General features: G+C 39.6%; 1 protein-coding gene across 2 annotated transcripts in view; it reads left to right on the forward strand.

Annotated features, from left to right (window-relative positions):
• The first annotated feature begins 764 nt into the window (after positions 1 to 764).
• Positions 765 to 26,822, forward strand: part of hspa12a (heat shock protein 12A) — a 62,800-nt gene continuing 36,742 nt past the window's right edge. For both annotated transcript variants that reach the window (XM_042502091.1, XM_042502092.1), the window contains exon 1: positions 765 to 1,135. In XM_042502091.1, coding sequence (XP_042358025.1) covers positions 1,093 to 1,135 — 43 coding nt within the window. In that variant the 5' untranslated portion in view covers positions 765 to 1,092. The remainder of the gene's footprint in view (positions 1,136 to 26,822) is intronic.

The following is a 26,822-nucleotide window of genomic DNA, read 5'->3' on the forward strand; positions in this document are numbered from 1 at the left end:
CTGATAAGTCTGCAAAGTTTCATGACTTTTTGAATATGTTAAAGCCCTCAAAAAGGCAAATCATTTGAGAGAAAAATAATAATAATAATTAAAGCTGCAAGGAGCGATGAACGGGTGCTCGCACTTCCACGCATGTCGAGGCTACTGGTGGGACTCTGAGTGATGCAATCATTCATCAGTGAAAGTCAGAAAAAAGTATGCAGAGAGGTTGGACCACAGTGAGTATTAATAATAATAATTATAATAATAATTCCTTCAGTTTCAAGAGGGTCCTTGCAACGTTTGGTGCTCGGGCCCTAATAATTCCAAGGATTCCAAGAGCGTCCTCACACCGTTCGGTGCTGGGGCCCTAATAATAATAAGATATGTACAATATGTACAGAGAACAAACAAACAAAACGCCTAGAAGATGGGATGGATTGTTCGTGTCAGACAGCAGTTTGTTCAGTTTTCAGGTAATATTCTTTTAAGTTTTTACTAATTTCTAGCTATTTTTCGGGGCCATATGTTACGTTGCTCATTGCCTTCTTCCCATGTTTTTGAAAAAACTCAAACCAGCTTGCTTAGGTTTCAAAGGTTTAAATCTTGACATCCAACTTGTGCCTATTTATCCATGAAGTTTGTCCTTCAGATCTCAGTGCCGGCCTGACTCAGTACTGTGTGTGTGTGTCTGTGTGTGTGTGTGTGGGGGGGGGGGGGCAGCATCCCTGTCGGCGGTGCTGAGTAAAGCTGCAGACTGCAGAGCGGCCAGCAGCAGCAACAGCAGAGGGACTCTTGGCCAGGACAGCCGTGAATTTGGAGGGAGGGGCGGACAGAGCAGCAGCAGTCTGGGCTCCAACATCCTCTCAGCGAAGGTTCACCACCCCCCCCGCCTAAAAAAATCTTTTCCATGTGCTCTCTGACGCCCTTCTCCCAACACAGGAAGCGGCAGGGCGAAGTGAACTGAAGGAGACATCGAATTAGCGGCGCGGAGGCTGTTTGTGTTGAAGTTTTTGTCGTTTTTCGGCCCGGTGGGTTTCCCAGTCCGGCAGGAAGATTGCTTGGTGTAGCTGCATCGGCGAGAAGGCTCGGGAGGAGGTGAAACTGCGGGATATGATGACTGAGAAAGAGACGGCGGCTGAGAAGATAATATCAGGTTAGTTTTTAGCATTGGCCATCTCTGGCGTGTGTTTCGGTGTGTGTCTGTGGGCCCCCCGGGGGGGTATTTTGTAATTAAGGTGTTATTCACAAAGACTAGGACAGCGGAACCGCTGTGCAGGCAGGGTGAGCTCTCCAAGGACAGCCGCAGTGGAGCTGCCAGGACCTCGCCTACCGGCCTGCACCGAGCAGGGCTCCCCACAAAAACATGGCGATACCTCAACTTTATGACTCTTTCTCGTGTTTTCTCTCTTTCTCGGGGTTTCGTGATCATCACCGGAGCACAGACGCGCCTCAGTTTGCTCCTCCATAACGGTGCAGAGTTTGGTCACATGACCCGTCCCACCGGAGTTGTGACTCAATGCAGCAAAAGTCTGCACCATGTCCTCAGGTATCGCAGTGTGCATCCTCTGCCCAGACTACTGCCTGCTGCCGCTGCTGTCTGCCCGGGGCAGGGCACCGAGCTGCGGCCACAGGCAGTGAGATTCACGCTTAAAGAAGCCCAGTATGTTTAGTCGGCTCGATGGGTAGATGGGAGATTAAAATTATCACATTCTCCTGCCTACATGCCATACCGTGATGACATCAGGCGAACTCCAGTGGAATATCTCTCGTTTTTGGTTGCTCGCTTGATCGAAAGCAGGCGCACATAACAAATCCTAATCATGATGCAAGATTCTTTGCCAATACTCCTGCTGGACCACTCGGCATTTACCTGATACACCAGACAGCGTTTATGCTTTTTAAATCATGTTTCAAATATGCGGTTTCTCCATGATTTGACATAAGTATCCACCGTGGAGGGCGACAGTGAGCACTTTGCGCCATTCCTATCAAGTATTCAATATTAAAGACTGCCAGATGATTCACTTTTATATAACGATACTTTAAGTAGCTTTTACTAATGAGTATGGCATCATAACAGTTAGTAATCTGTACAGGCCTTAAAGAATTGGGCAAAACATGTTCGGAGTTTGTTCCTCCTCAGAGATACCAGGACTAACATTTCAGGGGGCTTGGGAAGGCTCAGTGTTATGTAATGTAACTGAGTGCCATGGAGACTGCACCCCAGGAGCATTTATAGGATTTGAGATTGAGATTGGGGGCTTGGCCTGGACCTCTGTAGGAAAGAAAAATCTTGCAAAAAAAAAAAAAAAAAAAAAAAAAAAAAAGAAATCATTGCAAGGCATTTGTTGATTTGTTGTCCTTAATACTTTTTGGTGACTTTTTAGTAAATATATAAAAAACTGTTGGCAATTTTGTTTTTCTTTAACACTTTTTGGTGAGTTTTTTTTTCTTTTTTCTTCTTTGAAAATGTTTGCTTTGTTTTTCCTTCAAAAAGTTCAAGAATTTCCTTTTCCCCTTAAAAACAGCATTTATTTCTTTAATCTTTGGGTGTTTTTTTTTTTTTTTTTTTTTTTAACACTTTCAGCCTTTTTCTTTCCATAATTTTTTGTGTGATTCTTTACTCTAAAAATGTTTGCCTTTTTAATTTTTTTTTTTAAATTTTTGGTAAAGGAAACATGCTAAAATTACAAAAGTTATCATAGCCAGAAACTTTAAAAACATAAATCATGAGTTATAAAATGGTACTGGAGAGATTGCAGATGCCAGTGCTGTGTTGTGTTGTCAGCCAAAGGACAAACTGTTATTGTCACTTAATTGTGAGGGCAGAGCTTCATAAATGGTGCAACATGAGAGATTATCACACTGCACAGGTACCATGTAGGTGTGTGTGATAAATGAAGTTGCATGTGCCACCCATATAGTCTGAAGATATCTGTATGTTGCTCAGTAACTTTTTAGTCTAAACTATAAATGAAGCCTTTTCAGAACATGATGGTTTTTCTCCTGCTTCTTCAGGGCTCTTTGTGTCTTACCCACCTTTTTTTTATGATGCAACACTATATTTGTTTAAGCACAGAAGGAGAGCCAAGGTTGAGAATGAAAATAGTTGACACTCTCTTTTATAGAGAGTCACTGTGCTGACCCCCCATAGTGGCTCATCTCCCCTGCAGGGAAATCAAACTGCATGAAGTTGCAGCAGGGTGTTGCACAATCAGATAAATGACAACACTCACAGTCAGATGTTGTATGCAGCAACACTTGGAGGATAAAAGAGGCACTGAGTTCATGGTTTTCTCACATTGATATGCTGACTTAACTCTAAGTGGGGCCATGTGAGACATTTGGTAAAGCAAGTATGTTCTTAGATAGCTAACATTCAAAGGGTGTTTTTTATTGTATTTGTTATCTCACTGTCCACACGTCGATTAAACAGGATGCCTGCAGCATCCAGATCTTGGTTGCTAGCAGTTCTATGCATTGTGACTGGTCAAGCAGATGTGTCACCACATTAAAATAAAGCATGACTACAACAAAAACATCCGAACAACCCCCATTTCACTCCCGTATCTGTGTAGATCAGGGGAGTGATCTTAAGTTGTCACATATTGCTGATTCAGTGGACTTCTGCATCTAAATATTTTGCTATTCTTCTGTGTCTGCTGTTGACATTCTGTAAGCAAGTGCACATGGTGCGGTTAGGCTGTACGTGGTTATGTTTAGACAACACAAGCACATGGCAACCAACACCTTGGCATCAACAAACGCACATGCTGGCATGGATGGTTAGGGTAAGGGAATGGGGCACATGGTAAGGTGTAGAAAAAAAACATCACATTCAAATGGGAAGTGAACACTGGACTCCCACATGGGAGAGAGAGTGTAGGGCTTATTAGATCCATCCGCCGCCCCTCCAGCTAGCCCTATAGGGACCTGTACATGCAGTGTTTCAACCCTACATTGTCCAGGGCAGGGGTAGGCAACGTGAGGCTCTAGAGCCACATGCGGCTCTTTTGCCCCTCTCCAGTGGCTCCTGTGTCTCTGACTAGAAATTATATGGAAATGAATTGCGATTATTTTTTTTAAATTTTTCATTCAATTTTTGCAAAATTTGCAAAAATATGTAGCCTGTAAACAGAATATGAAAATGTATTTCATTAACTAAAATATGCATCATATTTCTGTGACCTTGGTGTCTTTTCTGCTAAATTTTGCCAAATTTCAAAAATGGTGGGCGGTCCTGGATCAAAAAGGCCTGACTAGCTATGGATTCCCAATCCAAGATAGGAGAAGTCTCAGAGGAAAATGGAGAAGTTATTAGTGCATAGAGATAATAATAACAGTGCATGGATAGATCTTGAACTTTGCAGTGTTGGTGGTAAAAATTAAAACAAAAAATGTAACAAAAAATAATAAATAGTGGTAAAACATATTATGGAATTCTTATGTAGACCCATTAATGATATGGATAGGCTAGTTTGACTATAGACTATATGTGTTGTGTTACCTGCGGCTCCAGACAGATTTTTTTTTTTGTTTTCGGCCAGAAATGGCTCTTTTGATAGTAGGTTGCCGACCCCTGGTCTAGGGCATATCATGCTGCCATGGGAGGTGATGCCCGGCTGGCTGTCAGTATATGATAACACAGCAAATGGTTCAGTCTGGCTGCATTCTTAGCTGATGTTGTCTAGTGGCATATCATGTGCACACAAAAGGTAGCATTTGGTTTCTGGATCTTACGCCAACAAGGCTGCAAAGGTGGTGGTATTTAACGACTTTTGAGTGAGAATGGGCTTAAATATCTTGATGTGCTTTCTTATTCGAGTTATGTTCCAAGAGGAGGCTCAAAGAGCGATAATTTTGAACAGTGAGAGTAGGTGAAGATAGATCTTCTACCTTTACATACAGTCTGTGGTTGCTGGACTCCACTCCCCTCTCTCTGTGCAGGAGAGGTGGGTGTAAGGGACTTAAACTGTCCTATTTCTCTCCCTTCACTGGGCTCTTCTATTCAGAGCAAGTAAAAGACTGCTCTTGTTGTTGTTGGAAACTAAAACTGAACACTTTCTGCAGTGCTCTCTTGATAGAAATGATGTTGATAACTTCAGCAAAATAAAATATTTAGTACTGTAGATTTCAATGTCATGTAGAATTGAGACATTTTGTGTGTAAGGACAGTTGCTTCGTGCTTGTTGCCATAGTAATATAACTTTGACATATACTTGGGTAGTATCAGGGTATTAAGAAATCCAAACCCTCATGAATACAGGTGCTCCTCTTTCTATTAAATGCATTGCTTGTAGCGCACAGCACACACCACCGGAGCTCTGTCTCTGGCAGCTAAGCTTAAAGACACAGTGACACCTGCTGGTGGAGAGGGAAGTTACAGGACTGTAAACAGCCGGCAGCCAGCAGGCAGAGAGAGACCATGGGGAATAACAGCACGTTTGGAGCTGGTGATTGTTGGAACAGTGGACCTCCTAATACACGATTACTAGCAAGAGTAACCAAGACGGTTTGGGTGAATTTTATTTTGTTTCTGAAAAATTTGAAAAAAGTGTGTTTTATGTTGAGTTAATGTGGCAATAAAGCCTCGTCAGTCTTCCATGACTGAGAGAAAATTGAATTCAAAAGGTGTACAGTTGTATTTCTGTGTTTAATAAGTAAATTGGGGTGTGAGAATTTTCTTGAACATTTTTTTGATTTCTATTGTGTATTTATTATGTGAAAAGCTAAAAGTAAGAAGTTCACTCACAGTTGGGATTCAGGTGGAGGGATGTTAGCGCCACACATTTAAACCATCATATACTGTACAGCCTGGTGAAACTTCATTATCCATTCACATTATTAATAGAAGCTGACAGAAAGAGAAAATATGTATAGATATATAAAATTGTAGAAGCCAATGTTATGATTCTTCCTGAGAGAGAGGTCAGAGTCAGATGTGACTTTACTGTATCAGGTCTTTGTCTTTCTACAAAATTCAGTAAGGGTGGTGTCATATTGCATCATCTGCTTTTAGACAACTGTCCAGAATGTCCAGTGACTAAGCAAACATTTTGCTTTAGATAACAGCCATCCCAGCCTGGGAAAGCTCCTCATTTCATTAGTTTCCAAAGGTTTCTTATTTCATTTCTGGTCTCAGTTCAATGCAGGGTGTGGCTCTGAGCTAAGAGAGCATTTTCCCTTTAGTCACCAGTCCTGATTATTGATAGGTCTTTGGTGCCCCTGGGGACTGCGGTACCGAGCAGTACAGGGAGTAAACGCAGTACAATGACATCAAGTGGAACATCAATTAGCTGATTACTTCAACCATAAAGAATCTTTCTCAACATGAGAAATAATTAACAGCTAATTTAGCGTTTTATTGCATGTGGTGGTTCAATGTTTCAGGCCAGTCAAAAATTATTACACACACACACACACACACACACACACACACACACACACACTATAGCAGCTGCACATTGTTAATACTGTTAATACTCTCATTCCAAATGAAGGCAGAAGGCAGACGTCAGCATCAGGCCTGACAGGAACAGCTCACTTCTAGAGGTGATGTCATTGTTGTTTGATTCTGCGTGAAAAAGCAAAGGCGGCTTTACAAAGGGATTTCATAGCAGCCCCAAAGTGCCATCTTTAAGTAAAAATTGCTTCAGCCTGTAGTCTGTTTTACAGAGACTGCGCTATAGATCCCTCTTTACACCACCTTTGTTTTTTTTGCGAATTGGGATTTAATATTACCAGTTGTCCCACATGTTTCAGCAGCTGCTCCATGTCCCAACAGAAAGCAAGTGTCTAACTATCACGCAGCCTTGCTATATTGGGTTTAAATGAATGGAATCGTCCCAAATGCTTAATGAATGAATATTACACACACTGAGAAGCACTGTATTTCATGTCTCCATCTGCTGGTGGGCCATCATGATAAGAGTATGCAGAGTATGATGTTAATTCCACTACAGAGGAGACTTAATGATCAATAAAATTTGGTGGGGGGAAAAGTGCATATATTGGTATCAGCTATCGCTCAAATGAGTTGAGATGAGTCACTATATCAGATATCGGCAAAAAAGCCAGTATCGTGCATCCCTAGTCATGACTCTACTTTTATCACTGAAACTGACTTTCTCAGTTGAAACAATCTTGATTGCTGTCTGCTGCAACTGAAAGAGTTGACGCTCTCAGTGAGTTGGGTAGAAAACCAAAAGGTACTTCATTTCCATGACTGTTGAGTAAATGAGGCTCCTGCATGTTTACATGTGAGTGTGAATTGTTTGGGGGAGGCAGCAGGTGTCAGACGGGTTTGTTTGGTGCTGGGTGTTGAGGGGGTTGGGTGATTTAACACCCTGGCTGTTAATGTCTCAGACATCAGCTCATACCACTTTCACTCACTAACCCTGTGTGGCACTGGGAGCTCAACAGTGCATCTTTTTCACTGTGTCAAGAGGCCAACAAAGAAAAAGCCATCTCTGTACACATGGAGGATTTATCTACAATCTATAACCAAGTCATTTTTATTGAGTCATGAAAGAAAAGTAATGTTTTATAGTAAAAAGTAATGATTTCCTGATGATTTGTCTAATTGTATAAAAGGTTACTGGTTGGAATGTCCAACAAGCAACTGTCCACAACCACTGACTACCTACAGACTGTATTCACTGAATTCATATGTTAACATGACACCCAAAAATGCATGTTGTCACAAGATCTTAACATCTTTTCATTCCAAGGTAAGGCATCTTAACAGGTCAAGTCTGGCACCTTAAGATGTTATTAATAGGGTGATTAGAAGTACAATAAAGGAAAAAAAAGGTAGCCACTGTATCTCAGGAAAAGTGTTGTTGTGAAGATATTAGAGTTGAAAATAAATGCATTACACACTTTTAATATCACTGAAAATAACCGATTCTGTTTGTTAAGACACAATAAACATAGTGCAAAGACTTAAAGGTCTTGCGTTGTAAAACGTGAAAAATGATACGAACTGGGATGCCCTGCAAGACACCGCACTGTCAACAACATGGTCCTGCAAATATTTCACAATAAAGAGGGAATTCAGTCAACAAAAACGTTGTCATCAGGCTTTTATTTTGAAACAGAGACAGGAAAGGTTGAGTAAAACAGATGAATATGTAACTACATTGAAAATGTAGTGAAAAGAGGTATAAAGTTGGTATGACCCTTAAAACTCCATGTTCACTGTCCATTTTTGCTGAAGACCGTGTGCATCATGCAGTAAAAATTAGCGAGACTTTGTTTTTGTAGATGTGCCGCAGATGAGCGCCTGAGCAGCGCTGCTCACGCAGAGAGTGTGGCTGCTCTAATCTGTTAACACGGGCACCGAAATAAAACACAGGTTCCACGACGTACTCACACTGCTCCTGCAGACAGTGTGGCAAGGGTGGGGACTTTGGATACAGCCACAGATTTGTTTTTTGATGCTGTCCGCCATTTTTCTGTTCTCTGACTTCTTCTTCCACATCTTCCTCTTCTGTTCACCATTACCTTCATTCATTTGTTAAGCGCCCTCAAGCGGAACCATGACGTATTGATTTAAAATGATAAAGGGTTAATTTTCAGTCAACCTTTATTTATAAGACGAGGAATCATTGAGGGCAAGTCCTCATTTTTGATGATGTCGAGAGCACAAAAACAAACAACACACAAAGAGTACAGAAAACACAAAAAACAACAGGCCAAACACAATTAAAAATGGTTACTTTTGTAAGCAGAGTAATTGGTAATCAGGGTTTTAAACTGGCCTTTAGTGACCAACGTGTTATGTTTGAATGTATGTTGCAAGATGTTCCAGGTAGATGCTTCAGAAAAACTAAAAGCAGTTTTTCCAAATTCAGCATTTGTCTGGGGCACATTGAGCATTAAGCAGCTGAACATGTAGAATAGTGACTTTGTGACCAGTTATCTATCATGTTACCGATTAAGACTTTATAAATGAAAAGAACCAATGCATATCTCTTCTGACTGATAAAGGTGCCCAGCCCACCTTATCATATAAAATACAAAGATGGGTGGAGTAACTGTTGCGAGTAATGATGTTGAGGCATATCACCACAATCCAGAGCTGATCCAGACTATCTGTTACTACAAAACAAAGGAAAATTTGATTTGTTTCTATTTAGATATCCAGTTTTTTTTCTTTTAATTTACTTGCAAGCATATGTCAATACGAAATTTAAATTTAAGTTTCTAATCTAACCAGATGCCCAGGTATTTGTACTCTGAAATCCTTTCAATATTGTGTCCTGTTAAAATTGTGATATGTAAACCCTCACCTGCAAAATTTCTTTCTAATGTGGGTGATGTTCAGAGCACCTGTATGTTTTAGTGACAATATGGACATTTGCCGCTAGGGTATCAATAATGTGTTGCATGAGGAGGTCTTGTGATGTATCGCAGTAATATGTCCCATCCCTTCTGTCCAGGTCTGCATCCATTTTCAAGTATATTCAGGTCTTCATAGAGTTGATCGCTTCACCTAAATTACTGCCAAGCCACATATTGCTCACACACAGTGCATTGTGTCAGGAAAATGTGTAATGAGCTATGAAAAGCTTTTGGTAACTTCCTGGGAATAAGCGTAATCTTACATTTACATAAAAAACATACTGATGCTAAAGACCATATGACTGACCTCATCATTGCCTCCATGTGACCTAAACAAACTTTAACAGGATGATAATGTGTCATGGCTCAGAGTGTGAAGGGGAAATGGGAACAGGAGGTTGTTTTTGGTATTGTGTCATGCCTCAGACATGTGGAGGTGGAGGTGGTGATCTGTGGAGCAGTGGGAGTTACAGGGTGGGGGAGGTGCTACTTGCAGGCCATCAGATAGGAGCTGTTAGAGAGGGAGGGAAGGAAGGAGGGAGGAAACGGCACTTATTTGGAAAACCAAAACAATGTAAAAAAGTCTGAACTGTGACACATTTCTACAATTGTGTTTCTGTGGACACATTTAAACATTTTTTTTTACTACAGACTATTTCAGTCTGGATCTTAAATGCTCACCATGAGTACAAAGCAATATGCCACATCTGCAGTGGGAAGGTAAATGGTTTCATATGTTACTGTGGAATTCCAAGTATGTAAATTCATATATATGTGTGTGTGTGTGTGTGTGTTTAAACTGCATGTCTTCTCATGATGTGTCATTTCTTCTGCACTGATTTGGACAGTCTTTAGTTCCTAAAGTCCCATTTAGCATCAGTAAAGTTAGGAACAAAGCAGAGTGCACATACTGGAATTTTGCTTCTATAAAGGTTTAATGAGACTGGGAAAGGCAACATTCTGGCCCTGCTGGGCAACCCTGTCTCCTACAAATAATGTACTATATATACAACTCATTGTAAACTGCAAATGCATCTGTAAGGAGCCACATAGGAGTGACTCTGCACTCTATATGCCCACCATCCACCTTCAACTATGATTCTGCTAAACCAGTGCACTACATAAATGTAGTGTTTGATTAGCGCAAAGAAACATTGTCTCTTCACTCCAAGCAGTGATATGTTCACTTCACAACATTTTCATGAAAACAGTTTAGTAACAGGGATTTTGCTTGGTACATATCTTTTGTCCCTGACGCATTCTTATCTAAGAGGATGCAGCAAACAGTATCACTAACAGTATCACAGCATTACCAGTGTATTTAGAAATCCTGTTTCTCTGTGTGTGTGCCGTACACAAATACTACCATATGTAATATACCCCAGGACGCATCCTATCATTACTGCCACAATTTGAACACGTGAGATCACTGTCTCATGTCTCAGAAACCACTGAGAGTGAAACTTGGATGATATCATACTGTCAGTGATATGTCCCTGTTTTTGTTCTTGGGCTGCACACAGATCTGACATCTTCCCACTGTTATCCCGCCTGTCTGAAGCTCTGTGGCAGCAGTGTTGGTGGGCTGGCAGGGACGTCCCACGGACTTAGGGATATTTTTAGGTTCTTAAAATGCATTAGGGTTCACCAATGTGTAGGATACTACCACAGAAATTTCAGCGTTACAATGTAATATGTGCCGTGACAGCAGCCCTATCAGTATGATACCTCTGTAGAACCTGTAGTTGGAATCTGCTGATGAACTGATCACAGCACAGCAAAGAGCAGCAGCCTCTCGATGAGTTATCAGCGAATATGAAGCAAATGAATTTTGGTTAACTGCAAGTCGGTTTGGACAGATTATGTATCTTTAAAATGTGAAGCTGCACTACTAGGCTTGGAATACTTCCTCACTGCTGAATAATTGATAGGCTGGTTAAATATGCACACACCCTGAGAAAAGCATGGCTGCAGAATCAGGTCTGAAATGTGAAGGACTGTGATACAATGAGAGACACTAGACACATAAATACCAGACATAGTGGTCTCAGAAATCACTACTACTATTATGTGTTGATGTGGATGTCAGCACAATAGTCATGTATTTTTCTCTCGTCTGGTTTGAGAGAACTCTCTTCAGTAATCAGGGAGTGTGTGAGCAGAGCTTTTGCTATTATCAGCATCTCCATTTCAGACAGGCAGGAAGGAAAGCCATTGTTCAGCACCAGAGAGTTTTAAAGCATTTCCTTAGTGTGACCAAAACACTCTGCCCTCTTCACGATCTCACTCTGTCTTTCTGTCACATGTCTCTGTTCATTGTTTGATAGAAATGTCTCAGCTCAGATGAATGATGCACTATCTGGGTGAAGCAAATTTGAAGGTAGTTGGTATGAGGAAATGAATGGTCTGGTAGGAGCTAGTGGTCTACTATTGGTCTGTCTGAACCAACAAACAATAGATGTAGAAGCCGTTACGTCTGGTTTGTAGACTGATATTTATAAGCCTCGCGTTTGACATTTGGATTGTTGCCATCTCGTTTTTTTGGAGCCAGAGGGTGGAGCTATAGAGGAGCGAGGGCTGGATCTTACTCACAGACTGTAGCCCTAGCAAGACAGCCTGTCACTGAAGTAACTCTTCCCTTAAATATGCAAAACTATAAGCCTTAACAAAATTTAATCAGGTGAGTTATATAAAACTTTACCCCTGGGCAGTTGTCTTGAATGTTGAAACTAGCTATAATTAGCATTCACTAAACAATAGTTTTTGAGAGCCCTACCTGATTCAAGCCTGCTGGAATTTTTTTTTTAAAGATTTTTTTTTGGGCATTTTAGCCTTTTAGTGGAAAGGACAGATCAGCGTGAAAGGGGGATAGAGAGTGGTGATGACATGCAGCAAAGGGCCTCAAGTGGGAGTTGAAATAATGCTGACCTGCCAGGTTCAGGCCCAATCGGGTTTGGGCAGAGAATCAAAAGTCCCAAACAGTGTCCAAATTTCACTGGCTAAGGTAGCTGGTACATGAAAAAAAATCCACTGGCCATGCTAAAATATGTTACTGTAAACCCCTCTCCACAGCGATGCAGTGCTGAGCTTTGGGGTGACAGTCTGAACTGAACAAGGCCTACTGGACACGGGGGACATCTAAGAAGGGATACTCAAGCTTTTATGGAGGAGGTCTCAATAAAATACTAAGAAAAGTAATATTCTTACAGCTATTTCCCATATTAAGAGAAATAGACCTTTTGAATTTAACTCTCACTTAGTCAAGGTAGACTGACGAGGCTTAATTGCGATAACTCATTATAAAACGCACTTCACTCAAATTCGACAGAAACAAAATCAAACTCACCCAAACCGTCTTGGTTACTCCTGCTAGTCCACTGAGCTCTCTTGGTGTGTGCTGTGCATTACATACAATGAGTTTATTAGAAAGAGGAGGGCCTTTTTAAATAGCCTGGTATACTGTCACATAGTGATACTGCCCAAGCCTTGTTAACACTACATGTGTTGCAGAGTTGTGACCTCTTCATAACAGGCGTCTGGCTGTAGAAATCATTCAAGGATAGTAATAATTAAAACTGCCCATGCAAGCTCTAAGTAGCTGGTTAGCTATCTGGAACAGTTTCATTAGTATGGCACAGTAGCATCAGTATAGATGTAAAGTATCCCCAGGTGTTTCAGAGGATTTCTCCACCATGACAACAATAAGGAATGATTACTGTGAAAATGATTAAATATAAGGCACTGAGTATCTGCAAGCTCTTAGCAGCTTCATGCTAGAAACATGTTGCCATTCATCCTGGAAAGCCCATATTGTTGCAAATTATAGCGTGTTTGTGCAGATCTGTGTGTAGTTTAGATGTGACACAGTGTGTGTGGATTTGCATGTGTGTGTGAGTGTGTGTAGTGGCTGCAGCTGTTGTCAGGCTGTTTCTCTGCACTGTGTGTCTGGGCTGATGGCCAAGTGGATGCAGTCAGCCGGGGAGAGGGGGGCTGCTGGGGTAGTCTGTCTCTCTCTCTGCGTGGCGTGAATGAATGGGACCTCACATGGGAAGAAGAAAGCACATTCTCTCTCAAAACTCATTTCGCTGTCGCTCTAATGAATGTGGCTCTTTGATAGTCTATTTTTTGTGTTTGTTCCTCTCAGTTTGCTGCAGTGAATTTAATGAGGCTTCTCTTCTGCTATTGTAGGTAACAGTCAGGGCTTTGCTTTGTATCTGTCAGTGTTTCATTACAATCTTAGACACCACTGCCTTCTCAAACAGGCTCCCTTTGTCCATTAAGATCTCCCACTATTCTCTGTGCCTTCACTAACAGCTTTATGAACATTTAAAAATATGTGAAGTAGATGGATCATAGCAGAACTGCACTTGGTAGCTGTCAGGCCTCAAGGCAAAATAAGGGCAACCTGTAGAATGTCTTTTTGAATAGAGTTTGTACAACTATTTGACAGCTTATCCACAAAAATGAGTTATACATTCAGACAAAATGCTTAATTAAAAAATCCTAACTGACACACACTTCATGTTGAAGTTAGATTGCTAGCAGCCAAGACTTCCAAGCTTGTATAAAAGGCTGCTGTCATTTGTTCACATCACATTGGTGGATGGCACAGATGGGAAAGATTCCCATGTTTATGACATGTCTTTGGATAACTCTAAATGGTTGTATCATTTCAGAGTTGGTTATGTAGGAGTTAAAAGTTCTGTGAATCACAATGCAGAACTACACTAGGGCAGCCCCTTAAATGTCCATATTTGAAATAATCAATTGTATTTTTTTTTGTCAGTTGAATGAATCCAGTTTTCATCTTAACTGCATTGCATTGTACACAGTGAATCACAGTATAACAGCATGGTGAGTTGTCACAAACCACTAAATGAACTGTGATGGAAAGAGAGAAGGGTGATGGAAGCAGAGGGCACTGCAAAGCAGAGCAGCATAACTCTGTTATGTACACTCTGTTGTGTACTGCTCCAGTCTTAGAAATTTAATTTAACAAAATGTAATGACATTTAATTTAATACATTTAATGAAATTAAGGTTAATAATTACAGTGAAACTAAATGAAATTTTGTGGTAAAGGATATGAATCCTCGACACCAGCCTCTCCAGCTGCTACAAACAAACTAGGGCTGCACGAGATCTGATTTTTTGCTGATATCTGATATGCCAAATCCCAAGATATAACAATTAATTTTGACGATAGCCAATACTAATATTGATATGTCCACTTTCTTTCCACCTAATTTTAGTGATCATTAAGTCTCTTCTGTTGTAGAATTAACATCATATTATACATATTCTTATGATGGCCTACCAGCAGATGGTGACATCAAATACAGTGTTTTTCACTGTATTTAAAATTTAATCACTGTGAAAATAAGAAAAATACTCAAATATAGGGTTGATGTTTTGTACAGGTTCACTTTATTGATTAAGAAATATATTTATAGACTTCCAGTATGGCGCAGAGGCAAGTGGCAGCATAAACCTCACGCTCCCAAGCGGTCGTATGTCCCCCTCTCCAAGCAGCTGTTTTTAGACACAATTTTTGTTTAATGTAGCATGATGGGGGAATAAACGTGAAAGTAGAAGAAAACTGCAGCGAAACAAGAAGACCAGCCACTGTTTGCTGAGTGAAGGTGGGGAGACTGGTTAGTAGCCAAGCTGAGCATGAGGACATGGAGGCGATACAAGCTAACGTCATTGCCGAAATACAGTCAGTCCACTCCGAGGTGAAAAATTTCTGACCGAAACCATTGGGCAATGAAGAGTGAACTGACCGACTTTATAAGTGAAGTTAATCAGAAGTTAAATGTTGTGGTTAATGACTTAAAAGAGGTAACAGATCGAGTTGAGCAGGCAGAGCAGAGAATGGCTGAAGTAGAAGAGTGGAGCTCTGATGCTAAAGAATTACTCAACCACCATAGAACTTCATGAAGAATTTAAAGCTAAACTCATGGACCAGGAGGGGCGTTCACGCAGAAACAATTTAAAGATCCACGGAATACCCAAAGAAGCCGAGGGAGGAAACATGCAGGATTTTATTGAAAACTTTCTTAAAAACGAGCTGCAGCTGCTAGACACTCCCTTCCACATTCAATGCTGCCACAGGTCCCTCGGAGTCAAACCCCCACCCAGCGCAAACCCAAGGTTGATCCTCGTCAACTTTATGGAGTATAACACCAAGGAGCTTGCTCTTCATACTGCTTGGAAAAGGTGTGATGTTCGCTACGATGGCAAGTATTATAACAGTATTTTAACGTGTTATAACGAGTACTTTTTGAGCAGGATTACCTGACCGAAATAATGTTGAAGAGAAAGGCTTACTCCTCCATCAAAAAAGCGTTAAAAGAAAAGGCAGCTATCTATAATAGTGCATCAGAGGCAGCAGATGACCTGAAGAAATGAGGACTACTCTCTGATATCACCAGAGATGGACCCCTTGGGAAAAATGTGTGTGCTTGTTCATTAAGTTTAATGTCGTTTTACCGACAGATGTTCTTTTGTTTAGGTCATTATTGGATGTACAGATACACTGGTAACCTTTCTAATCTTACTGTAACTCAATAGTATGCAACTTGAAGGATATGAAATAGTTACCCTCAATGTTAACGGGTTACATAATCCTAAAAGAGGTAAAGCAATAACTTATATGAAAAGAGAAAAGCAAGATATCATTTTTTTTCGCAAGAAACACATCTTTCAAACACTGGACATAAAAAACTGATAAAATCTGGGTTTAAAATCACGTTCTACTCATCTTTTGAAAAAGGAAATTCAAGAGAGGTTGCAATTTTGATATCAAATAGAGTAAACATCCAGCTCTCCTCTCAAATTAATGACATGGAGGGGTGGTATCTACTACTGAAAGGTTTTATTGTCAACAAAGAAGTGACACTCCTGAATATTTACAGACCACTAGGGTATAAAGAATTAATAAATAAGATTTTTAACTTATATCAGTGGAAGCATCAGGTGTGTTCATATGTGGAGGAGACTAATGTTTGTTTGAATCTCTCTTTAGATTCCTTGAACAGAACAAAAAGGATACAGTCAGAAGCACTTTATGTTAAGAAAATGTTAAAAGAAATAGGCAGGATTGATATATGGAGAGATTTACATCATCATGATAAGTGCTTTACTTTTTTTTTTCTCCGCGCAATGTGTATTCAAGAATTGGTCATGTTTTTATGTTCATTATAGATACACACAGGGCTATAAGATGTGAAATAGTTGTAAATGATATTTCTGACCATGCAGAGGTGTATTTGTCACTAAACCTAAATAATAAACCAAAAGCGACAATATGGAGACTCAACACCATCCTTTTAGCCTGGTCAGCTCGGAAGAAAAAGGAAAAAGAGAAACAAATTAGAGATTTAACCGATATGTTAAAATGTCTGGAGAGAAAACATATGAAGAATAATGACACTACAATCCTAACCAAGATCCAAAAAATTAAACAAACTCTGAACAACATCAATGAAAAACAGTTAGAGAAGAAAGCTAAATATGTTAAACAGAGTTTCTATGATAACAGTCCAAAATCTAAGAATTTACTGTCATGGAGAATTCGAAAACAACAGGCTGAAAGTCAAGTCAAGTCAATTTTATTTATAGAGCCCATTATCACAAAACATGGTTTGCCTCAGAGGGCTTTACAGTGTACGACATCCCTCTGCCCTTACACCCTCACATCACCCAAGGAAAAACCCCTGTAATGGGGGAAAAATAGGAAGAAACCTCAGGAAGAGCAGCAGAGGATGATGAGGGATCCCTCTTCCAGGACGGACAGACGTGCAAAAGATGTCGTAAATAACAAATGAAATACAATCATGGCAAAAAGGAAAGAGAAAGAGAGAGGGAAGGAGAGGAGGAGAGAGGGGGAGAGAGGGGGAGAGAGGCACGGCAATAATAGAAACAGATGAATGTCATATTACAATAATGATAGGTGTGAAATTATTAATTGCACTCTACTATGATATTGAGGGTGATGATAACAGTCTCATGCATATGTTGATAGGGAGGTGTCCAAAGGCAAGATCACAGCATCAGCGCAACCAGGACCAGACCACGATCAGGGTCTGGTCTGATAGCAGAAGTTAAGACAAACACAGACACAAATAAATTATGTATTGAATTAGAAGACATAGAAAACTTGTTTGAAAAGTTCTACACAAAATTATTTAGTAAACCCCACGCAGCTGATCCAAAACTTTTAACTTTTTAATAAGTTTGGATCCACCGTCCATTGGGACAGAGCAAAATAAAACGTTAACGTTAAAAGAGATAACAGAAGATAAAATAAATAAAGCAATATCAGGGTTGAAAGCAAACAAAATGCCAGGTACCGATGGCTACCCATTGGAATGGTATAAAACCTTTAGAGTGAGCATTATACCAACACTTAAAAATTGTTTTAAGTATATACTTCGGGTGGAGAGACCCCATTGTCCTGGAGACAAGCAATAATTTATGTAAATCCCAAACCAGGTAAAGATAAGACAGAATGTGATTCTTATAGACCAATATATATATATTAAACCAACATAAAACCCAAACACTCACATATAATTATATACCACCAGAAAATGTTTCTAAAATGAGTACATTTAAATGGAAAGGTACTGTTATCAAATACTTAGGATAAATCTACCCGGAGATCTATCAAAGTTATATGATCAAAATTTTTCTCCTAAAACAGCAGAAATGAAAATAGATTGAAACCGCTGGTCATTACTCCCAATGAATATGTATAATTGAATTGATGTTATTAAGATGAATATACTTCTGCTCTTCCTCTTTCAGACCTTACCTGTTGAAATACCCCGGAAACAATTTACTCAGTGGGATAGAATGATTTAAAATTTTATTTGGGAAAAGAAAAGATAGAGGATTAGGTTTCAGACACTACAGCTGCCAAAGGTTAGAGGTGGAAGGGCTCTGTCATGTTTGGAAGATTATTACAGAGCAGTGCAACTGCGCCTGTTGGTTTGTTGATGTGATCCTAACTTTGATGCAAAGTAGGATATTGAGCAAAATTTAATTAACATACCTTTTCAATTTATATTGGGAGACAAAACTCTTCAAAATACATACAAAGACAGGCTTTAAAAATGGAGTGTCGTCCCTCTCAACATCAGGCGCAAGAAATGTAAGGATCTGAAATTTTAAAGATCTACAAGAATATTACGCTTGGTATCTTATGAATTTGATTTCATACCAGCAAACTAGACTGCAGATTTAAACTATGGACAAGCAGAGAGATCACCGCATATGGTATCATTTCATCTAAAAATGGTTGAAATACTTTTGAACAACTTACAAGAACATATAATTTGGATAAAGAAGATTTCTTCAGATATCTACAGCTAAGAACCTATTTTGATAAAAGTATTAAAAACACTGAAGAGGGAGAAGATATTCTGACTAACATTATTGTAGATATACTTAAAGCAAAATTTTATAAAAAAATGATTTCGAAAATTTACTCTTCCTTGCAGTCTGAGAGGGGACTTTCTACTCTTTATGACAAATGTAGATGGGAGAAAGATGCCAACATAGAATTAACTCAAGAGTAATAGTTAAATGTAAGACACAGTCCACCACTTCCAGCTCTGATCTATGGAGGGAATTCGCCTAGAAAAACATTTTAAGGTTACTACTAGAATTAAAGAACTGCAGAGTAACAAACCAGAGTTTGGTCAGTGGAGACTGTGTGGTCAAATGTCAGCTGGAGATTTTCATATCTTTTGGGAATGTCTGAATATCTGTTCTTATTGGGTGAATGTTATGACTGCTATCAGATCAATAATTAGCTCAGAACTTGATTTTACCTTCAGTGTTGTCTATTTAGGAAGTGTACCAACTGGGCTTAATAAACAGGATAGATATTTATTGCATATATTATTAGCTGGGAGTAAGAAAGCAATAACACACAAATGGCTGAATAAGGAACCCCCAACAATCATAGAATGGAAGGAAATAGTTCAGGAAATCTATGATATGAAACAAATGACGTTTTCTCTTAGACATGCTACCAAAAATGGGAAAAATATTGGAAAAATATTGGAAAAACATTGGTCCAATGTTAATTGTAAAAAAATCCAAAACTAAATAAGAATAAAGAAATATATATATATATATATATATATATATATATATATATATATTGGTTTTTGCAGAAATCAGCACATAGGCCGATTCCGATATCTCATTTGACTAGGACGCACACTTTGACTGTGGAGATCTGATCACAGATGATGAATAAAGGCATTAAAGCATGAGTCTCACAGGAAACAGTCTAACTGGAAACCTAGTTAATGGCTGAACTGTGTATGACCAGTGGGCTAAACTGTGGCTGAATTGTTACACAGATACCCTGTGGTAATTGAAACCTACACTATATTACTACCACTTTACATTTGCTGCAAATTTTACCTCTGCTCAGATCACCAACAGCTGTCTGCTCTTGGGGCATGCACCATCACTCTGTGGAACATACACTCACATTACACTACTCATGTGACAACAGCTTCTAACTGTGTCAACACCCAACAAACATAGGATTGAAACACTACATGTTAAAACACAGAGTAGTAAAAGTAAATGATATAGAACAAAATAGTTGCATCAAAAATGCAAATATACAGCCCTAATTTCCAAAAAGTTGGGGTGCTGTATAAAATGTAAGCAAAAACAGAATGCAAAGATTTGCAAGTCTCTTTCGACCTATATTGAGTTGAACAGATAAGATAGTTATTGCGCAAACTAATAAACTTTTTTTTTTGTAAATAAAGACTCATTGTGAATGTGATGCTTGCAAAAAGATCCCAAAAAGTTGGGTCAGGAGCATGTTTATCACTGCGTGACATTACCTTTTCTCAGTATGCATTTGGGAACTGAGGACACTAATTATTTGAGTTTTGAAAGTGGAAATGTTTTCTATTCTTGCTTAATATACGTCTTCAGTTGTTCAACAGTCCAGGGTCTCTGTTGTCATATTGTACTTCATAATGCTCCATACATGTTCATGCTGTTGAAACGTGGAAAATATGTCTCATTGTCTTGCTAGAAAATCCAGGGACGTGCCCGAAAAAGCAATTGTCCGGATGGCAGCATACGTTGCTCCTAAACCTGTATGAACCTTTCAGCAGTAATGGTTCCCACCGAGAACCATTACTGCTGGATGGTTCTGGATGATCCTTCTCTTTACCCTGGAGGACACGGTGTCCAAAAACAATTTGTGGACTCGTTAGACCAGAGCACACTTTTTCACTTTGTGTCAGTCAGTCAGATGAGCTTGGATCCAGAGAAGTCTGCGTTGTTTCTGGATGTTGTTGATATCTGGCTTTCACTTTGCATGTTAGAGTCTGAACGTGCATTCGTAGATGCAGAACTGAGCTGTGTTGACTGACAATGGTTTTCCAAAATTTTCCTGGGTCCATGTAGTAATATCCTTTATACAATCGAGTTAGAATTTAATGCAGTGCTGCCTTAGGTCAAAGGTCACAGGCATTCAGCGCTGGTTTTCTGTGTTGCCCTTTATATGCTGAGAATTCTCCAGATTCTCTGATCTTTTGATGATATTATGGATTGTATATGGTGATATCCTAACTTCATTTTGGGTGGTTCTGTGACTTTGTAAATGTAATAATATTACCCAAAACTGTGTTGGAAATGTGTTACATGACTACATCACTGTGAAATATGAATAAATTATTGTAATGCCTTATTTTATAAAACATTACCCCAAATGGTGTAACTCACTCACTCAGTGACAGGCTTTTGTGAAGATAGGGTCGGTCTCAGCTGTGGTTCAGCCAAAAAACATCATGTAGCTGTTGTAGCAGTTGAATGTGTTGAAGCTGTAAAGTAAATGGGTGGAGGATTTATACATGTCTCATGAACTTTCTGCCAGTGGCCCAGCACGAGGCTTTTTTGTGAAGCGGTTAAAGGACATGCACTAAATGTATTGCCAAGCTGTAATAGCAGTGCTATTTTCAAATAAAAGTGGATGTACAAAACAAGATATGGACATTGTTTAGCTGAAATATAAACATACAGTAACTATGGTCAGATTGAATGCTGAGAGGTGTATAACTGGCCCTCTGAAATCAGATCTTATTGTGCAATTTTTACCAGACTGCTTTGTGATCTAATGGCGTGAGAGCGGCTGTCTGGGTCATGGTTACTGAGGAGTGGTCGGTGACGTATTCTCTTCCTTGAGTGCAGGCTAAAAGCATGTATTGGATTAGCTGCTGTTTTCATCAGGCAGACCCTTGGTGAAAGTGACCTTAGTAGATCAGAGGACACCACAATGCCATCAGAAAATTGAAGACTGACATTATTGATGTGAGCCTTTTAAACTCCAAGGAAGCTGGTTTCAGTTGTAATTAGACAAATCGATTTTTTAAAGTCAAGCAGAAGCGCCAGATCATTTCACTAGCATGCCTTCATGGCTCTGGCCTCTGAGTAACCATTGTTTGGGGAATAGATGGAAAACGAGGCCAACAGGAAGTCACTGCTCCTGCTGAGAGCAGAGAGTCTTCACATCCTTTTCAGCTGTACAGTCAGTGCTACAATATCAACCTGAGTTCAGCAGACTGTCAGAGGAATACGAAATTACCTCTTTCATTTTACTCATATCTCTCCACTAGACCCTGGGTGCCCTCATCTATGCTGTTATAAATTAGTAAGGTCATGCAGTGCTTTTTGCCATTGACTTTAAGTGTCAGATGTTGAGGACAAGACCACTTTAATACATTTTTACCTTGACTTAATTGTGGGCGGTTGTGGTTCAGAAGGTAGAGGGTGGTTCAATTCAGTCTATTCTCACTCTGAAGTTGTCAAATGCTGCTGCTTTTGCAGTGATTTCAGTGTAAGATCAAAACACCACCTTTTGTGGCTGTATGATGTGCCGTCAGGTGGCATCAGCAGAGAAAGCTGCTGGACAGGTCATGGTGTTATGATATGCCCCCAGACAGCACCTGCTGTGGCAGCATGATACATGGACATGTACCTTTAGTTGATAACAAGGCCAGATCTAACCTGACCCATCCACGTTATACGCTGCTGGATTGTGTAAGGATGAAGAGCTGCATGTAACAACATAATGTGAGGAGCACGAAGGTACCTATAGGGTGGTGGAGCAGATGCCCACTCTCACCCTGGAGAAGCAGTTTACAGTGATGGGAATTGAGGCAGTGGGAATGTGGGGTTGCTAGCAGCTAATTCCTTGTCTCATTTGTTGTAAGCAAATAGTCCTTTCCCATCAAAATAGCATGTGCATGGGGGTTTTTCAAACACAGGTAAGGGGGGAGAGATGCACAGCAATAATGGTAACAATAGCATATCATATAACAATAGTTATAGACATAAAATTACTAAATGCACTCTATGATAGCATGTGATGTTATGTGCAAATATCGTAGGTGTTGATAAGAGTCCCATGTGTAATAGTGGAGCCATGATGCATAATAATGGCAGTAGAAGGTGGCGCCGAGCAGGATCACGACATCTGCGCAACCAGGCCCCATGACACAGGCGCAGCTTCAGACAGGACCACAGCAAGACCACCATCAAGGTGAGCCGGAGGTACAGCATCAATGCAGCCACAGTACGAGCACGACCAAAGGCAGGGTCACAACCGAGCACAGCCATCATGACGATCCAGCCAAGATCAGGGAAAACTCTGAAACAAAGGAGCACGAATGCTCTGGAGAGTCAATCGAGTTAGTGTAATGCAGTAAAATGACAAGAGCATTTGCAGATAGAGGGAGCAAGAGAAGGGAAAAGGAGTTCAGTGTATCATAAAAAGTCTCCTGGCAAACTAAACCTATGTCAGCCTTACTAGGGGCTGATCCAGGTAACCTGAGCCAGCCCTAATTATAGGCTTTATCAAAGAGGAAGGTCTTAAGTCTACCCTTAAAAGTGGAGACAGTGTCTGCCTCCCTGACTGAAACTGGAAGATGGTTCCATAAAAGAGGAGTGTGGTTACTGAAGGCTCTGGCTCCCATCCTACATCTGGAGACTTTGGGAACCACAAGTAACCCTGCGTTTTTCAGAACGCAGTGCTCTTGAGGGTTGATAGGGAACTATGAGCTGCGACAGATCCATCCAGATCCATTCAGACCTTTGTAGGTAAGGAGGAGGATTTTAAATTCAGTTCTGGATTTTACAGGGAGCCAGTGCAAAGAAGCTAAAACAGACTTCAGAGACTTGTTGGGACAACCGGATAATAGGGAGTTACTGTAATCAAGCCTAGCAGTAACAAATGCATGCACAAATTTTTCGGCACCTGTTCGAGACAGGATGTGTTTAATTTCTGTTTGTTTTATATGGGAGGCCAAAGATAGACCTTGATCGAATATAACTCTGAGGTTCCTTATAGTTGTGCTAGAGGCCAAGACAATGCCATCTAAAGAAAGAAATTATATCCTTAGAGTTTCTGAGGTGTTTGTGGTCAAGAACAATAACCTCAGTTTTGTCTGAATTTAACATCAGGAAATTGCAGCTCATCCAGGTTTTTATGTTCTGAAGGCATACTTGTAGTCTAGACAGCTGATCAGTTTTATCTGGCTTCATAGATACATACAGTTGCGTATCGTCAGCATAACAATGGAAATTTACAGAGTGATTTCTAATGATGTTGCCTAGGGGAAGCATATATAAAGTGAAAAGGATTGGTCCAAGCACAGAACCTTGTGGTACTCTGAAGCACCTTAGTATGCATGGAAGATTGATCATTAATATGAACAAACTGGGAACGATCTGATAAGTATGATTTAAACCAGCTTAGTGCCGTTCCTTTAAGGCCAATTAAGTGTTTCAGTCTGTGGAATACGTAATTGATTGATGGTCAGTGGTGCCAAATGCGGCACTGAGATCTAATAGGATTAATACAGAAACCAGTCCTTTATCAGAAGCAATCAATAAGTCATTAGTCATTTTTACTATGGCCGTCTTTGTACTATGATGAACTCTGAATCATAGTCTCGAATAAACTACTATCTTAGAGAAAGTCACAAAACTGATAAGCGACTACTTTCTCAAGGATTTTAGAAATAAAGGGGAGATTAGATATTGGTCTATAGGTCTATCGAGAGTGGGCTTCTTTAGAAACGGTTAAATGACAGCTGCTTTAAAGGAGTGTGGTACATAGCCTGTTAATAGAGACACATTAATTATATCTAACAAAGAGCTGTCAATTAAGGGTAAAACTTCCTTAAGTAGCCTAGCTGGGATGGGGTCTAACAGGCATGTTGGTGGCTTGGATGCGGAAATCAATGAAGAAAACTGGTGAAGGTAAATGGGCGAAAAACAATCTAAATAAATTTCAGGCGATATTGCCATATCCAAATTACCTGCGTCTGAGGTCAGGTCAGTTAAGGGCAAGAGGTGATTGAATTTATCTCAGTCTATATCTATATATCTATAGTTAGAATTTTATCATTAAAGAAACTCATAAAGTCATCCTTACTTGGGGCCAAAGAAATACATGGCTCTATACCAAACAGAAAGTAGTTTTTAAATCTATTGTACATGATCCAAAATGCAAGTGACAGCCCCGCCCTGAGCACATCTATGTGACAATTTTCATTGATACTGAGACCGCCACCTATTGAACAGGAAAGACAAAGTTTTACACTAAGAGATCCAGCTCCTAGCAGGTTGACTTGAGTGATCTCAAAATTGTGTCAAAAAATCATTAAGATGTTGGTGATAATGTAAAACGAATATTGTCCGTTTTTGTTGAATGGTGTTCCCGTGACGCTACGGTGAATTTCGATGTTGTGACATGATATCACAAACTGTCATAACTTGACAGATGGTCAGATCTTAACAAAATTTCATACATTTGTTGAGAATCCAGGCCTGAAGACACATGCAGTGCAATTCTGAATCATAGTCATAGTGCCTTCTAGTGGTAACAGAAAGTTACTTTTTTACATATCAATGTTTCCCCTGTAGCAGGTTAACCTGAGCAACATATATTTTATCATAATACTACAAAGACTTTCATGATACAAAGAAAAACAACTTTTGAGTTTTCATCATATGCTGTTGCCATGGTAACAGATTATTCGTCAGAAATCAGAAAGCACTTTGAGGGGCAAGGCATGCACAAAATGCATCAAATATGTCTAGATCCATCAGAAATCTTAAATTGTGATATCTTATTGGATTTTTTTGGAATTCATGTGCAAAAATGGCTCTTGAGAAAATTTCAACAAAGCAGCCCCCGTAGACCATTTAACCTAGAGCTACGAAACTTGAGAAACATGTTCAAAAGCCGAAGACCTACAAAAAAGCCTATGGAGCCATGCCCTTAACCCAACAGGAAGTGTGCCATTTTAATTTGAATTTTTCATTTTTTTTGTAATTTTAGTGTCTGTTTCGTTAAACACTTAAACACATCGACATCAAATCTGGACACCAGTATTTCCTAAATTTGGTGATGTTAAATTGCGAGCCGTTTTTGATTTCATCAAATGCTGTTGCCATTCTGCCGCGTTCTTCACCATAAAAATAGGAAGTTGTGTTAATCGGGCTTAGGATACTTAAAAAATTATGAAACGTGGCATACACATCAATAGTCCTATGATGTGTTATTTTTGCTGTGATGTGCCAAAATGTGCTCTGTAGCGCCACCTACTAATTTTCAATGAAGCGGCCCCCGAGAGTCGTTTAACCTAGAGCTACGAAACTTAAGAAACTTGTGTAAAAGCCCAAGACCTACAAAAGAGCTTCTTGGAGCCATGCCCTAAACCCAAGAGAAAGTCCACCATTTTTAATTTGTATTAAATTATTGGGCAATTTTTTTGCCATTTCTGTTAGAGCCCAACTGATTCTTCAAGATACCTATATTATCACCTGTTTCAGCCTTTTACAGACATAATAGAGCAAAATTAGCCTCTGCACATATTTTTTCCCAAATGCACTGATAGGAAAACTCTGTTCACAGACTAGATAAAGCAGTAAATGACAGTGGGGGTTAGAGTTGGGGGGTAGTTTTAAAATGGTTGCATTCTATAGTTTTTCCAGCAGAATGCTTACTCCATTGTTGACACTACTCTGAGCACTGTAAATCTCATGCACTGCAGAGCAGCACAATAGAGCATGTACAGCCAATTATTATTATTATTATTATTATTATTATTATTATTATTATTATTATTATTATTATTATTATTAATATTATTATTACAGCAAATGAATTGGTTTTTAAGGGCTTTATCATACTCAAAAAGTCATAAATATTTGCAAAGTTGCAAAAATTTAATATTTTAGTGGTTTCCTGGTTGGGTGTGAAAAAATGACTCAGTAGCGCCACCTATAAAATTTCAACAGAGCAGCCCCTAGACTGTTTCACCTAGAGTTATGAAAATTGGTAGAGTTATGTAGCATCACAAGACACACAAAAAAGTCAGTTGGAGCCATCCTCTAAACCCAACAGGAAATAAGCCATTTTAAATTAAAAAAACAATTTG

Source organism: Plectropomus leopardus, chromosome 15, assembly GCF_008729295.1.
Source record: "Plectropomus leopardus isolate mb chromosome 15, YSFRI_Pleo_2.0, whole genome shotgun sequence".
NCBI classification, from domain to species: Eukaryota; Metazoa; Chordata; class Actinopteri; order Perciformes; family Serranidae; genus Plectropomus; species Plectropomus leopardus.